Genomic DNA, 16,677 nt, shown 5'->3' with positions numbered 1-16,677 from the left:
CTCAAATATTTGAATTGCCAGGTTTGTTTTATGGGCTGTCCTCTAATGACTCACTTCTACCTTTTAAAAAAAATATGTCCTTAGATTTACTTAAATTAATAGCTGAAAAACTGTTGGAACTATAGTTCACAAATGCACATGGTACATGCTTCTAGCCTATCTTTGTTAGGGAAAGAATGGTGAAGTCTAAGTATTCCCAATTTTGGAGAACTGAAACTGGGGAAGAACCAGCTTGTACCAAATAATGTAAATACAAATTAAACAAATTTGGGTCAAGAATATAGCAATCATTAATTACTATTATGATAAGAGTAATAAAAGATGATTAAATATAGGAGTCTTTTGTCAACAGAAGTACAGTAGCACTAAATTAAGCTAAAGTGTTTCCCTTAAGATGGAATCAAAGGCAGTCTTCCAGTCCATGAAAGCTACATATAAGCTTCCACCAGAAGAGGCCATGAAGTTTTCTGAATATCTCTGGTGCCATGTATTAATCATCTGGATTTTTGCAGCCCAGATATTCTATAACTTTGGGGCCATTGCAGAGAAGGCCTCCTGGCCCATGTTCCATCACTTTTCCAAAATAACTCTAAGCAGGGCCTTTCTGGATGATCTCACCTGACACGCAGAATCATTTTGATTTGTTAAGCCATAAATCACTAAACACAAACTACAAAAAAGGGGGGGAGGTTACCAACAGAAAGCCAATAAAAACATCTTATGTCTTAGTTTGCTGACTACACCAGGTCACTGACTGATTATCCTTCTAGTACTTACTTGACAACCCCTGGTATCTTTCTTCTTGCTTACTTGTCCATCCAGCTAGATCTGAGTTCACTAAGTGGGAATTCCTCTCACCGTACAGCATAATGAGAAATATCCAGGGCGCTGATGGGAGAGCAGTCCTCACAAGATGCACTGATCTTTCGTCTTTCACCACCAGTCCTCAAAGCAGGATAAAATACACCACCACCAATTGTCCAAAAAGCGGCACGGAACATGCGTTTCATAAAGAACCTACTCCAGAGGAGCAAGCTCATCCTCTAATCCTCTGCATATGAAAACCGTCCTTGGGCAGTTCTGAATTTTCTGCCATGTCTACACCCGTCTTTCTTGGTATTTGCATGCCGGCACTCCAGCTTATTACTCGTTACTCGGCAAGGCCGCGCCTACACGCAGACAGCCGCCTAGTATTACCTCAATAGTTCACGTGCGCAGACTGGCCGTTAGACTCGCGCTCTCCCCGGTTTTAGTAACTGAGAAAGCAGATTAAGGGAAGGGCCGAGTCTAGACAAGGACGGGAGAGAACGCGCGCTCAGGCGCGCGCTTGCAGCCAAAACCGGCGTTCGTTTTCCTCCGGCGCATGCGCCCTTTCCTCCGGTCTTGCTTAGACTATTTGAACAGGAAGGCGGACATATTTGTGAGTGCTCCCTCCTAAACTAAGGCGGTGGTGGCGGCTACCCTGGGGCCTCGTACTTTTGCCTCCGTCTCTCTGCGATTGGAAGGAGCTTTCTTTTTTTCTCTTTCCCCCACACACCACGACAGAACAAGGTGGGGCAGTAGAGGAGCGGACCTCGGCCAAGCTGCACCTACTTCTCTGAGACTTGAAGCCCGGTCCACATCGGGAAGAGAAAGCGCAGCGACTGTGGGAACCCGAGAAGGGAAAAGGGGGCGAAAGAGGAGGAAGCTGCCTCAACCGTTACGCGGCTGTCGATGAAACCGCGTGCGTCTGGAGGGTAAGGCGGAGGCATCTGCTTTCTCTTCCGACCCAGAAGTGGGGGATAGCGCGGCCACTGAGGCGGCTCACCCTTACTGCCTCCGCCGTGGCTTGAGAACGAATGAAGCCGCGCGCCTTCTCAGGCCCGAGTCTCTATGGAGGGAGCAGCTCGATGACGCTCCGCTGAGAAAGTTTCCTGTTTTTCATGGTAGGCCTCACTCTATCCTCCACCCCCCCCTTCCCTTCTTTCAAAGCTGCTACTGGGTAGCTAATACTGAAGAGAAGCTGGAGGAACCGCTACACTGATTGGGAAAATGTGGTTCCTTCGACACAGGGCCTCAGGCTGGAGACAAGAGCAGATTGGAAGGCTTGTGACTACTGCATAGAGACTCACAGGTCAACGGAGAAGGCGGCTGTCCCAGGAAGGAGCAGTGCCTCTCTTCCCGTTTTCGACGTTCGCTCTTTGTCGCGCGACGATGTGTAGCGGTGGGAGGACAAGGGACAACCCAAGCGCGTCTCCGGCTCTTTTCTGAGAGGGCGAGCTCAGGGAGCCCCTCCAGATTTGATTTCCTGTGGATTAAGGAGACTGCCTCTTCAACATTATGTCGACAGGAGAAAGCTTTGAGTCCCGCTTTGAAAAAATCGGGATGATGATAAAGGACCCCAAATCTGAAGTTAATTCGGACTGCTTACTGGTGAGTGGCATTAACTTCTTTTTTGGTGTATATTAAATGTAAATGGGACGGGAGACTTCCTTGAGGGTTTTTTTAAAAAAATACAAAATGTTGGTGGATGGCTTTCTATCTTTCTGGAAGTTAAAGTCTAGCATATATGGATGTCATTGATTTGAAGAAGGCTGCTATAAATATTTTGACAAAGCCTTATTATGTCAGCACTCAGTCTAGGAAGAAGCAGTTCTAGTTTCTCAAGTTAAAATAATCCTTCCTTGGGGCCAAGGCATACTAATGTGTTGTGGGACCCTTTTGAAGATTGTAACTCTTGTTTGACAGGTCAAGAAATTGAATGATCTTAAAGAGGCTAAGATTATTGTATGATTTATACATTTTTCAACCAATAGAATCCATGTACTGTCAGATATTGAAAGAGTTGCCGTAGAAGTTGAAGGTGGCTTAACCCAACTTGATGTTAACAAAAGAAATTTCACTGTTACAAAATCAGATTCAACTTGCTTATTTAGACTTATTTACCTGATTGCATGTATTGATTTAGGGAGCTGATACTGTTATGCTAGCATTAGGGCTGTGTTCACATATCATCCTAGATTGAACAGACTTTGGCTAGTTTGTGGTTTAGAAACCAACCTATCTAGTTTGTTTATGGTTCTATGCATTGTATTGATTCAATCACTTGGGTTAAGTAAGTAAACTATAATTCAGTTAACCATGGGTTAGCTAATTGTGTAAACATAGCTGGGTGAACCTAGTAGACTCTTAGGGTTAGCTCAAGTAGCCAATGGTTTTCTACCCTGTTAAAAAGACAGATTAAAACAGTGTGTATGCATTGAACTTTAGGTAGCTGGGTTAGGTTTACACCCTTGATCATAATTTCATTTTTCATATTAGCCCCCATGGATAAGTCCATATGGCTTGTTTGTCCTTAATTTTTCCCATAATAAAAAAGTTGTAGTTTTAAAATATTTGAATATGAGATCCTCAGGACAATTAAGGTAAGGTGTGCAACATCAGGGTATAATAGAACACTTTCCTATGTACAATAAAAATAGAATTGGAAGCCACATGGCAATGCAAAGGAATCAGTTGACCATATTTTATCTGTTTTTTGTGGTTAGCTTATGAGCTTTATAACTTTTAAAGATTTCAGATTTAAATTCTATAGTTAAAGGGGAAAACTATAATTGAAAATAATTATTGAAGAAGCTTAGTATGAGAGACCAGTCCAGGTGTTTTAATTGCCTTTCTATCCAATCATTGTATTTTACTTTTTAAAAAATAAGCTGCCTGTTGATCTTATTTTTATGTGTGTCTCATCAAGTGTAAAGTGGTTACATTATCTTCCTTTTATAGACAGGAGATATCCATCAGTGTGATAGCAATAGCAGGATGTTGTACATTTTGTGTATACTTATGGTTAATCAGGGGCATAACGGAAGTGGCCAGGGTGCTATAGTTGATGTAACTCTTTTGCTGCCCTTGAAGGCTGCCTCTCCCTCATAGATGAAACAAAAATTTCAGCCCTTTGTGGGGTTTGGATTAAGGGGTTAAGTAGGCACCTTAGTTTAAAGCACGATTTCGCTCTTTAAACCCCCCCCCCCAACTTTCCTCCCCACAAGTTTGGAAAAGTAGTCATTAACATGCTGCCCAAAGCCTGGGGCTGTCCTTGAAATGCTAGAAGTTTCTCATTCCTGGGCATAATATTGATATGAGAGCACTCCTTGTATCAGTTGTCCATAGTAAATGCTTTGTGTATTATTAGGCTGATGGTTGGGTCAGCATCATTTAAATGCTACTGTGTTCCATTTGAATTTACTTCATGGGAATGATTTTTTTAGTATAGTCATAGATTGTTACACTAAGTCCATAATCAAGAGTAACTACTAAAAATTCTCCCAGTAATGGAGATGTTGTAGTGAAGTAGGAAGCTGCCTGATTCTGAATTAGAGTATTTGCCCAACTGGCTTAGAATTTTCTATGTTTATAATTGGGTTAGGGTTAGGGTTCAAGATAGTTATCTTTTGTGTCTAATCTAGAGAAAATAGTTATTTAACTTGGGAATAGGGCTATGCAGCACTTTGGATTAAAACCTCCAAAGTTGCTCCAGAGTGTGTGAGAGCACAAATACATCACCTGTCTACAACCTTAAAGCAGTGTGATCTTTCCCTGGATTTCATGGCTGCTCTGAAGGGCAGTATTGTGACTCTTGGAAGGGCATAGATGTTTTAAGATGTTGCAGATAGGTGTAATATGCTCCAAATAAATTTCTGGATGTTGAATTTTTGGGAGTTGAATTAGCCTTGATGTAGAGAATGTACTCTGATATTGAGCTGTAGTCTGAATTGGTGAACAAGTGATAGCCATCAGATCACTTCTCACCTAATGCTGCTCTACCTTTGTTCCCTTGGCTGTTTTTTCCCCTCCTCCTGACCTTCTTTGGCCCTTGCATCTTGTATTTTGGAAACACAGCAGTATGTACACATATAGTCTATATTGCATATGTGTCTGGCTTAATATTTTCATTTCATGCGTACTGTGTAGCCTTCATTAATATTTTGCCTGGATCATGTACATGTCTAGATAATGTAGTGAATTTATAATGGTGCGGTGGATAAAGACTTGAGGCACCCAGTGTATAAATCTCAGCAAAAACTGCATCTATACTTGATTAAGGAAGTGGTCAATTAATCCCTTAGCATGGATGTTATGTTCTCTGGAAAGGATCAGATTTAGCACTGGTGCTCGGGTAAAAACTGACACCTGCTTACACCTGCTCACCCCCTTCCACATCTTCTCTTTTGCTCCCCATGGAACAAAATATTGTTAATTGCTTGCTCATTTGTATCGGTTCAAAAGTTTATATAAACTAAATCTGTGGATTTTGGATCTTAAGTGGAGGAACTTGTGGATTTCATGTAGTCCCCACTATACTTTTTGAGTTAGTGGTAGAATTCTGACTTGTCTTCATGGGGGCTGTTAATGTTGTTATTGTAAGGAGAGATTTGAAAATATTAGAAACACACATTTATGAGCATTAAAAAAATCCTGACTTTATTAAAATAATTGTAAATTTATTCCACATTAGAGCTGCAAGCTTCTTCATCCAAGGAATATAAATGTATTAGTTTAGGTAAGGAAGATGAGAATAGAAGTGATCCATAGTGCAGTAAGCAAAGTAAGGATTTATCATTTGAATTGGAAACATTAGGTACATAATTCTTATCCAGAAAAATCATGCAGAAATACTTTTAGCTTTTTTATCCCCAAAATTAAAAATATATAGAATGCAATTAATAAAGAGCAATACATTTGGATGCTTAACTACATTATATCATAGCTGTATTTCCATTTTGTCTTTTAGTAATAATATAAGCTTCTCTGGAAGTGATATCTAACATTTAAGGATATCTAACATTTTTAGAAGTATTTAAGAATGTAATCACTATCCATGGCAAGTGTAGGCTCTATTCATTCTCTTAAACTTCTTAATAACATTAAATTGTGGGTTGGAGAATATTGTATTGCTCTGGTCCTCTTGAAGGTAGTCCTCAAGTCCCCTTATAGTCATCACAACTACAGTGTTCTACATGATTTATTTTATTTGGTTGCTTAACATGTGCATAAAATCACAAAGGAAGGTTATCTGGAGCTTAGGGATAAGATGCCAGCGTGCAGCTCTCCTGCCCTTTTTTTTTTTTTACCTAAATAACCTCAGTTGCTTCCTTGAAGTTATTTAGATTTAGATGTTTTACGGATTTACATAAACTTTTTAAATGTTGGCTGAGATCAGTAAGGGTCTGGATGAGGGTGAGCAAGTAGAAATTAAATCCAGTGGCTTCCTTAAAACATCTAAATAACACTTCTAAGCAATATAGCAGTGTTGGTGGTAGAAAGCATGATTCAGGGATTGGGATTCAACCTGTTTTTTAAAAGTTGTGCTTCTCTGAAAGATGAGATCTGTATTTTTGGAGTACTGCTTGATCCTTCACTGTCCTTAGATTTTCAGGAAGTTATTGTAGCACAGTTCTACTTTTAGTAATAAAATATTTATTTATATTATTTATTATATTAGTAACTTAGTGCACCAGGATTACTTTCTTTAGTTATATTCTGATTTGGTAGCAGTTATCTATACTTTACATATATCAATGCTTTTTACATAGTGCTGTCCTTAAAAATGTCTAGATATTTTCATAGTGAAGACCGCATTAATTAGTGAATTATGATTGTAATAATCCAATATTGAAATCTGTGTGCTTTAAGTTTTTAAAATTTAAGCAGCTTAGAGGCCACCCCTCCCCTTTATGAACCTATCTTTTTACTTAGATCTTTAGAGATCCTTTTAAGGATCCTGTCACTTAGAGTATTTCTAGAAGATGTATTACTAAAACTTTATGAATATTTTTAACTCATACAGTTTTCTTTGGAAATCCATTCTACTACAGTATGAGTTACATAATGAAATGAAAACAAATCAGTTTGGGCAATTAGAATTTCTTCAGTGCTAGTATAATCTAATATAAAATTACAAACTATCCATAGAAAGTGCTTATTTAAGTGCTCAACTTTCTTTTCCGGTATGATTACATTAACTATTTTAGTGCTTATATTTTAAATATATATCTATATATAGATACAGTGTGTGTGCTTTTGAGTTGTTAGGTCTTAATTAACATATTTTAAGTACTCTAAAGAATAGTACTAAGTAAAGTTTGAATTTGTTTTTAAAAAATGGTACTAAGACTTCAGTCCTATGATTTCTAGGAGGGAGTAATGTTAATGCAATATCCAATGTTGGGCTTTCAAAGTCTCTTTGTCCACCTACCTGAAGTACTTTGCTGATTGGCTTATTCTTATTTCACAAACACTTAAGTCTAGAACCAATGACAGCAAGAAGGATCTTGACAACTGTTTGTCAAAGTCTTCTATGTCATCATGGCAGATAACAGAGAGTAAAGAGGTCAAAAGTCAAGGAGAGAGATGTATAACTAATCTAACATAATTATATGTGAATGATATAAGCATAATACAGTACTTCACAAAAGTGAATTCATCAGAACACAACCTTCCTGCCAAATTGGTGTACACATTTTATATTAAAATACGTTTGAACAAACCTTAGGAAGTATAGTTGTTGAGAATTCAACAGTAAGAATGCTATGTATATTCCTTATGGGATCCAATTATATCTTCCTTCCAGGATTGCCCTAGTTATCCATTTATTTTGGTGTAATACAAAATGTTTGATCATTAAAGACTTACATCAGTTAGGATACCTTGGTGACTGTTGCCTCCTTTATTTGCTGGCCCATATTCTGTGGGCAAATAAAGGTATCTCTTTCTGCTTTCAATGTGGAAGGACTTTATGGTTGCATTTAAATAGTGAGAACTTTTGCTCTAGAAGGCTAAGTTGGTTTCATTCCTTATAATATTTCACTTTATAACCCCACTGCCAAACCTTGTTTTGTTTTTTATTCAGATAAATTTTAATCCACTTCCTTGGTTTTATCAGCAGCACTACCTATTTTTAATTATTACATGTTAAAATTGTTTGTAATTGTTAGTATAAGGAACACATATGCTAATATAAATTCTTGTTATGTCTAAATATACTGTCTCTTTAGCTTCAACTGAAATAGCTGCTCCACATGAAACTTGAGCCATTAAAAGCTATCAGGGAAGTCCTTTTATGGGTACGTGTGTTGCATGGAAAATGAAAGAGATGGCATGGTGGAAAATGTTAATAGGTTTTGGTACTTTTTTTCTAAAGTTTCAAACATCGATTAAATGTTATTGCATAAATATTGTGAGATTTTTAATGCCCTAAAGTTGATATAAACCATAGGGAAGCCCCATATATTATAAGAAATACTGGTTGGAAATGTTAACTGCAGCAACTCAGAATGTATGTTCCATTACCATTTTATAAACAACTTAAGCCCAAGTTTTCCTAAGCACCAGATGAAGTAAAAAAATCTCTCTGTAGGCTATACCACATATCATAGAATATGGGTATGATGGAGAATTGCTTTTCCTTGACATACTAGTTTTCTAGCATTTTTCTCCAGATAAAGGATTTTCAAACATGTGAGCCCAAGCACCTGAACTGATTTTGTTTCTCCAAAAATATTTGCAGTTTATTCAATGTACATCTGTGGTATAAACAAAATAATAATAAGATCAGACGTGATTAAGCTATAAAGTAGATCATAAAACCAATTTAAAATACCTGGGCAAATATCTGGACCTAGGATCAAAAAGTTTGTGGTGAAGCTGCAAGTCTGTCTTTTGAGAACAGTGTGTTGTAAGATCTTACATACAAAGCCCTTCTTTTTGTATGTACACCTTCACCAAATTAATGGTACTTGGAGAAAGGCTTCATCTACGTAGGTGATAAGGAAGAGCTGTGCTCCTTTGGATATTTGGATTGTAAGTCATTTTAAGGGCTTTGAAAATAAGTACCCGCACCTTGAACTCATTTTCTTCTTCATCACCTATAAATGACACCTGGAGTTTATTCTATATCCAGTAAGCTATGCACTCTGTATCTAATGTGTAGAAATATTAGTTCAAAGTTATGTTTAAGAATAGGCTGATTCTGTACCCCTGCAGACTGCATGATGATACATTGGCTTCATACAACCTGAATCAAATATTCTGCTATTGATGAAAGATGTGGATGTATCTAAAATCAGCAGTACATTTTGTTTTGAATGAAACATACAACAAGCTCATTATATAGAGCACTATCATAGCTGATAACTCTTCCAAAAACATAAAAATGCTATACCATCTTATCGGGGGTTGTGTTCTTCTGGTTCTTGATTCCTGTTCTGATATCTGACCTCTAGCTTTCCATGACTATACTTCTGATATTTAGATAAAAGAAAAGAACATTGACCTATACCACATTTACTCCAGCTTCAATTTTTGTAATAGTTTTTACAAATTTAAAAAGATAAACACTAGTTTAGGCATGAGCATTAAATTCAATTTCAGCTGACAAAGATACATCTGATAAAGCTGCTTAGAGCTTATGTTGTTGGATGTTTTTATTTCGTAAGCTCAATTTCTATCAGAATATTTAATTGATCAACCTTATTTTTTCAGCTATTGCTGTAATGTAATGTACTAATGTCCAAAATGTACTCCATTTTGGAATGGAGGCTTCCATTTAAAACAGACCCCTAGACCCTCGGGTTTGTGGTGGCGGCTTGGTTCTCTTGTTCAACCAGATTTATAGATTCTCATGAATTGTTACCACTTCTCTAGCTACTAAACAAATTAATTGCAGTTATTTATCATCTGCCTGATATTAATAATCAGTTTCATAGCTTTTAGCACAGAGAATTTCCTTTGCTAATTTTGGAAGATTTTAATATTCTAGATAAATTGTCCCTTTACAGTAGGAAAGTATATTGACTTTTATCATCTTATGATTTAGAAATTTTACAGATTCCATCTACTTATCACCAGGGCAATATTTTTGATTTAATCCGGGCTAAAGATATATTTCCTGACATGTTTGTGATCAGTCTGATCACTGTATTGTTCGTCTCACTCTCCAAGATAAACCTTGTTCCTCAGTTTTTCATATAATTAGAATCAGGCCATTCCATAACATGTCCACTAGATTGGGGCTTTTCAAATTGTGTTTTGCAGAACTCTAGATTCCATGAGAACTTCATGAGATTCTGTGAGAGACTAAGGGGGAAAAAGTTCACTCACACACAACCAGTTTTCTTATCACTAGACATTTGTCTCCTGATCAGGTGTTCTGAGATTTTTTTAAAAAACTGGTGGGTTCTGTGGCCTGAAAAAGTTAGGAAAGCCCTATACTAAGCTGTTTACAGAGAATTAATCCAGCACTATTTCTTACTACTCTGTATTTATCAGACAAAACAGAGGAGCTAATAACAGTCTATAATTCTGCCATCCTAATTCTTTCCCTAGTGTACCATCAGCCATTGGAAAATAGTGTTATTGTATCAAATTGCTGATGTTGTATTTTCTATAAATACAAAAATAAAATAATTACTTCTATTACAACAACTAGCATTTCTTACATTATTTTAAATGGTTTAGGCATTTGGAAAATTCTATAAATTTAAATATCAAATCTATCATGGCTTTAATCTCAGTGAGTATCTCTTGATTAGTTCGGAAAATGTAAAGGTATATATATTATTTAAGCCATAATGAGGTTTGGTTTGGATTTAGCATGTTTAATAATCCAGCCATTGTTTGTAAAAAATAGTAATTGCTTAGTGGTGTGCCCAACCCAGCCAATTGTTATTTATTGTACAAGCTGTGGTTAAGCAAACCACAGTTATGATTAGCATGGTATCTGGACCAGCCAGTATGTGATTTTTGTGGCTTTAAATATAAAAGCTGCTTGCTCTGAATGGTGCAAAACACCATTCATTTATAAGTTCATAAATGTATTTTACAGTCATAAATAATATAACAAATGTATCAGGTTAATAGTGCTTGAAATTTGAAGTGTTTTGGAATAGGTTAATCTGATTGCACATTTCTCCAAAAATTTGTGTTTTTAAATTATAGTTAATTGTAAACCAACAATTAACCAAATTAATTGTTAGCTACCATAAAGTTTCAGGCTCTTAGTTATGAGAAACAGGTTTTAGTACATCACTGGACCAACACATTCTTAAGGATCATGTTTTAGATTTGGTCTTTCCCCCTTGGGGATAGGTCAGGCCATTTCTGAGCTGGCTGAGTGACTTTGGGCCAGTCTCTCTCAGTCCAACCTACCTCAAAGGGTTGTTGTTGTAAGGAAAATAGGCAGGAGTATTAGGTATGTTCACTGCCTTGAGTTGACATATGTACATACATTCAGATATAAAGTAGGATAAAAATATTATATTTCAGGTCTCTGTAGCTGCTTTTCTTCAAGAAATAAGGGATTGACTAAGATAATTTATTACAGAGAGAGATGGAATCCATTAATGATTGGGATTTTATGGCTACATAGCAAGGATTTCTCTTCCGGCCAGTCTCATAAAACAATTAGATGAAAATGGTTATTAACAATAATACATTTGATGAGCCACCTCCCTCAGTAGAGCTTGGTCACTTTTTCTGAGGATGTGCTTCAGTGAAGCAAAACAAAAATTATGGCTTTAATGCAGGTAGTACTCAACCTATGACCATTCATTCAGCGACCGTTTGAAGTTACAACCTTGCTGAACAAATGGTGGTTACAACCGGTCCTTGGAGTTCTGGCTGTCCCAGCACACCCACAGTCACGTGATTGTGATCTGGGCACTTGGCAACTGGTTCACACTTAGCGGGTGCAGTGCCTCACAGTCATGTAATAGCCATTTGCAGCCTTTTCTGCCAGCTTCCCCAGAAAGTCAGTGGGGAAGCTGACAGGGAAGGTTGCAAATTGCTTGGGTAAGTCTCCCCCACCATGCACCCTCCTCCAGCCCCTCTATGGTTGTGCTACGTGGGTCACTTACACACCCTCCCTGACCCATACCATGCCTGTTGTACACCCTCCCGACCCTCATCGCACCTCTTGTTCACCCCTTCACAACCTCCCCAACCCATGCCTTTAGCGCAACCCCTCGCACCTCGTGCACCCTCCCTGACCCTAGCAGCGCCTTTCCCATGCACCCCCTCACTCCCTTCCCCACCCAGCAGCAGCCACTTACTTGCCTGCTGGCCAGGGACTTGCAACTTCCTGCCGACTTCCCCAGTGACTTTGGTGTGGGAAGCCCACAGGAAGTTGCCTCACCTAACAACTGTGGAATTCAGTTAATGACAGCAACCGGGACTGCAGGTATTGCTGTCACTAAGCGATGCAGTCAAATTCTTGTAAGAGTACAGGTAGCCTTCACTTAATGACAGTAATTGAGCCCGGAATTTCCATTGCTAAGCCGTGCGGTTGTAAAGCAAGATGGCATTGCTTAGTGATGGCAATCCTAGCAATTCCCCTTGCCATCGTTAAGTGAATTTTACCCACCATTAGCCTGAGCACCCACCCCAATCCAAGCCATTCCGGGCTTGGTTCCTCCCAGCCCCAAACACTGCCTTCAACTCCCCCCTGCCTATTTCCACCCCCCCCATCTCTGCCCTTTTGGAAGCCCTGCAACCTGCCTTGGGGATGGGAAGCCCACCCATGAGGCATCCCATTGGCCGCCAATAGCCTGCATTCCTTCACCCAGCTGCCTCCTCCCAGTTCCCCGTACCTACCTTTGTCTTTTTCACTCAGCCACCGTGGACGAAGCAAAAACACTTGGCTGCCTTGCCAAGTCCTTTTCGGACCCAGCTTCTGGGTCGTTTCTTCCATGTGGCTCCTTTCTCAGCAGTGCTGAGAAAATAGCGTAAGGTGAGAAGATAGCGTTCTGAAGGAGCCACATGGAAGAAATGATCAAGAAGCTGGGTTCCAATGACTCTATTTAAACCAATAAACTGAATTGAAATAGTCTTTTACATCACCAAATATCTTCCTGCTGCACACCTTCCCAAATTATATAATCACAGCATAACAATTTTTTGTGCAGTCTTCACTGCCATATGACAATCAAAACAGCATGCAGGTAGTCTCCACTTAACGACCATTCATTCAGCAACTATTCAAAATTACGACAGCGCTGAAAAAATGGCGTTATGACCAGTGCCCAAAATTACAACTGTTGCAGCACCCCTGCAGTCACATGATCAAAATTTGGGCACAGTCACATTTACGGCTGGGGGGGTGCTTTAACTCCCCCCACCCACCTATCTCCCTCCCAGCTCTGCTGTGACACATTTGCTGCATACTGTTTGGACTGAGCTTATTAGTGTTTACTTGAAACTTGATATTACTGTTAGTACAATAGAGATATCCAGGTACTATCATGTCATTACTATATGTATGATTGATTTTTATCTTTCATGACCTATAATAGTGGTTCTGGAGCAGTAGCATGCAGAATTTGTCTAAGTGGGATGGAAGATGTATTCATAATATTTTAATCTGAGGAGAAATGGTGTTTTCTCTTCAGATTAAAATATTGCTCCTTGTCATCCTTTTCCTCTAGCAGCTTGTGGGAGAAAGAGGTATCATGTCTTGCTGCTGGAGCCTAACATAATATTCTTGTGGGTTTGGGCTGGTGATATAAAGTATAAGTAGGTTCTAAACTGTTTCAAACAGCCCCTCAACAGCAACTATCTCCACCTGGAGAAATAAGCAGCATTGCAAGTTGGTGAAGATGCCCACAAGTTACTACATCACATCCTGATCCTTTCATAACAACGATGGAGGAACATTTTGAAATGAAACATTTACTTATGTCTAGGATTAAGGTTTTGAGAATTTGATGGCTGAATAGCTCCAGAAATACTTAAAGGCAACAGATACATTATGAAAATAGTCTTTGTGATTGTCATGGACAATATTTCCTGGGAGTGAGATAAGGGAATAAATAACTCACTGTTAATTTTTCTGGCTCTTTTAATGACTTTAAATATCGTAGTTTATGGTATCTTGCTGCATTTTGTAAAATTGGGTGAAGAATGATACTGTATTTCTGCTGGACTATATACATTCTAGAAAGGTGCATTGATGAATTTTGATCAACTCCCTAAGCAATAGTGCCGTGTACAGTACTTCTGCAGTATTAGCCTACCATGCTTGTTATAACATTTGTATGAGAGACATTTGCTGATAACATTCAGTTGTATTTTTTTTTCCTTAGTCAGGAGAGGCTGCACAGATGCTGGATCAGTACCTTGGACATTTGAGAGTCAAAGATCAGTAAATTTAGTTTAAATCTCCAAAACATGGAGGTGTTTGGGTGTGTCTTGATAGCCTGTTGTGGGTGGGTTAGCACTTCACTTTGAGAGTGTTGCTCACTTAGATTTTTCTAACTATCAGCAAGTTACAGGTGTAAAATGTGGCTTCTAAGATGCTAATTAGAACAGTTGCTAGGCATCATACTAACATCTTGAAAAGCTGCATTGATCACCTTTTAGGCTGAACTCAAATTCTAAAGTTGGATTGCAATACCTTTTTAAAAAAACCTACTTTATTGTATCATACTAATATGTATAAAAATGTATGCATAATGCTAACTGTTATAACATTAAAAGTAAAAGAATTAGAACTGAAGTACATAAAGAAATGCTAATCATTGTGCCTATATTCTCAGATCTAAAGTAGATTCTTGTCTTTTTGTATCAATAGCAGAAATACTCAAATGAGAATGTTAAATAGTGCTCTCTCTAAGGTGTTGCCCCCAGATATGTACTTAAATTTTGGCACCCGGCTAAGATTTGTCTGTTCTATCACCTGGCATAGGGCCAACAGGAAATGGTTGATGCCACCTCCTCTAATTAAAAGGAAAAGCTTAAAGAAATCTTTCTATTCCATGGAGAAATTGCCTCTGTTCAGGCTTATGTTCTTTTTAGGAGGAACAGTAGCTATCAGCTCCATTGTGAGAGCCAGGAAGAAATAGAAAGGGAGAGAAAAGAAAGAATGCACAGAAGTGAAGGTGATTTCTGGCAGTTTTGTGGCAGCTGATCAGTGTGCCAAAGCAGTCTGCATCTGAAGAGGTCACCCTCAGCTGCCACTGATACCTCTCTGTGGTATTTCCTATTGGCAGGCAGGTCTTCCTAGAACTTTCCATGCCATAAGTTTAGCTGGAGCCGTTCATTCTTGCCTTTACTGGCTAGAAACTGCTGTGTATTGCATAAGATTTGAAGGAGGTCTTATCTGGCAGTGTTCCCTGATTTGGAACTGTTTAGATCAGCCTTTCTCAACTTTTTGACCCTGGAGGAACCCTTGAAATATTTTTCAGGCCTTCGGGAATCCCTGTACATTCAGGCTTAAATATAGGCCACAACTTACAAAAGTAAGTTGTATTATATTTATTTCATATATGGGCCTGTATAGATGCATAAACAGTGTTCTTAAACTAAAAATAAAGAAAGAAACTTCTTTAATGTGAAGTTGCCAGAATTTGAAATAAATTTTTAAATTGTGATCTCCCAGGGGACCCTAGTGACCTCTTGCAGAACCCTGGTTGAGAAACCCTGGTTTAGATGTTTTGTCCTGTGCCTGACCCATTTCCACCCTCCCCACACAGAGCAGAGAGATTGCCATTAACAAGCTATCTCTTCCGAAGCTGCTTTTCTCTGCACTGCAGTGCTTCCCTAAAAAGTGCTAACCACAAGTTAACAAGCTCAGCTCTGTAACTTTAATTAGTTGATTAGAACCCGACAGGCTAGCGCTGCTGTCTAATACCAACAAGACCCTAATCAGTTTCACACTAATGGCTGTTGTTTGTCTAGCACCGCTACATGCTGCTTAGGAGGCAAACAGCCAGTGCTAGCACATTCAAAATGTATTCCCCATTGTGTGCCTGCTTACTCTCTTGTAATCCTTTCCTCTCCAATTAATGTAAATGCAAACATTAATTCTCTTCTTGCTAATTATCCCAGCACTGGGGTGAGCATTCTAAAGGGCTGGAGAATGGGGGAAAAGGACTATAAGATTTGCCCTTTTACCTGGCTTCCTTGTGAGTCGGGTTCTGGAAACCTTCCCCACTGTTTGGGCTCACCCAGCTATTTGGGGTCATATCTTCCTGACACTGTAAAGCAAACGAAAGCTGAAGTAAAATGGTAAGCACAGTGGCAGTCACATGACTTTCATTTACAGCTACTTCACTTAACAACCGAGTTGCCAGAACCAATTGCAGTCTCTAAATGAGGACTACCTTTATTTTTTTCCTTTTCAGATATACCTTTAATTCTTACCATGTTCCCATTTATTATCTGGCTTCTTCCAGTAACAGAGCTTAATGTTTGTATAGGTTGGTCATATCTTGAATTGTTACAGGAAATGCCTGGGGCAAAAGGATACTTTTAAACACACATTTTTTAAAAAAACTGAGAAATCAAATAATAAAATTAGGGTTATGAACCCAATCTATGCAGATTTTCACGAGGGGCCCTCAACCTGAATTTGTGTGTGTTTTATAATTACTCATGTTTCTTACTTTTATTTGCTGCCCAAAGTATCTTTGGATAGATGGATGGCTTATAAATTTGATTAATAAATAAATAATAAAGCTCAGCAGGGATGGACCTAGCTAGTTGGTTGTTAGACCACTAGGAAATCTATCAGCTGTAGGTTAGACTGGGAGTTTGAAAAAATGTCCCAGAAGGGTATAAGCCACTTCCATCATGGTATCAAAAGAACTACATGAACATGTTTATGAAGTCATTAGGAATCAAGCTTGACTTGCAGACAACTTTATA

The 16,677-nt window shown here is 38.6% G+C and overlaps 1 protein-coding gene across 2 annotated transcripts in view; it reads left to right on the top strand.

Moving 5' to 3' along the window:
* Nucleotides 1–1,375: 1,375 nt before the first annotated feature.
* ROCK1 (Rho associated coiled-coil containing protein kinase 1) overlaps nucleotides 1,376–16,677 on the top strand; it is a 98,069-nt gene continuing 82,767 nt past the window's right edge. The window contains exons 1-2 of one of the 2 annotated variants that reach the window (XM_063299162.1): nucleotides 1,376–1,925; nucleotides 2,052–2,412. In XM_063299162.1, the coding sequence (XP_063155232.1) occupies nucleotides 2,320–2,412 (93 nt within the window). In that variant the 5' untranslated portion in view covers nucleotides 1,376–1,925; nucleotides 2,052–2,319. Of the gene's footprint in view, nucleotides 2,413–16,677 lie in introns of both variants that reach the window. The other variant, XM_063299163.1, reaches the window with a different exon arrangement.

Source organism: Candoia aspera, chromosome 3 (genome assembly GCF_035149785.1).
Source record: "Candoia aspera isolate rCanAsp1 chromosome 3, rCanAsp1.hap2, whole genome shotgun sequence".
NCBI classification, from domain to species: Eukaryota; Metazoa; Chordata; class Lepidosauria; order Squamata; family Boidae; genus Candoia; species Candoia aspera.
Note: the sequence above shows the minus strand (reverse complement) of the source record. Positions and strands in the feature narration are given on the sequence as shown.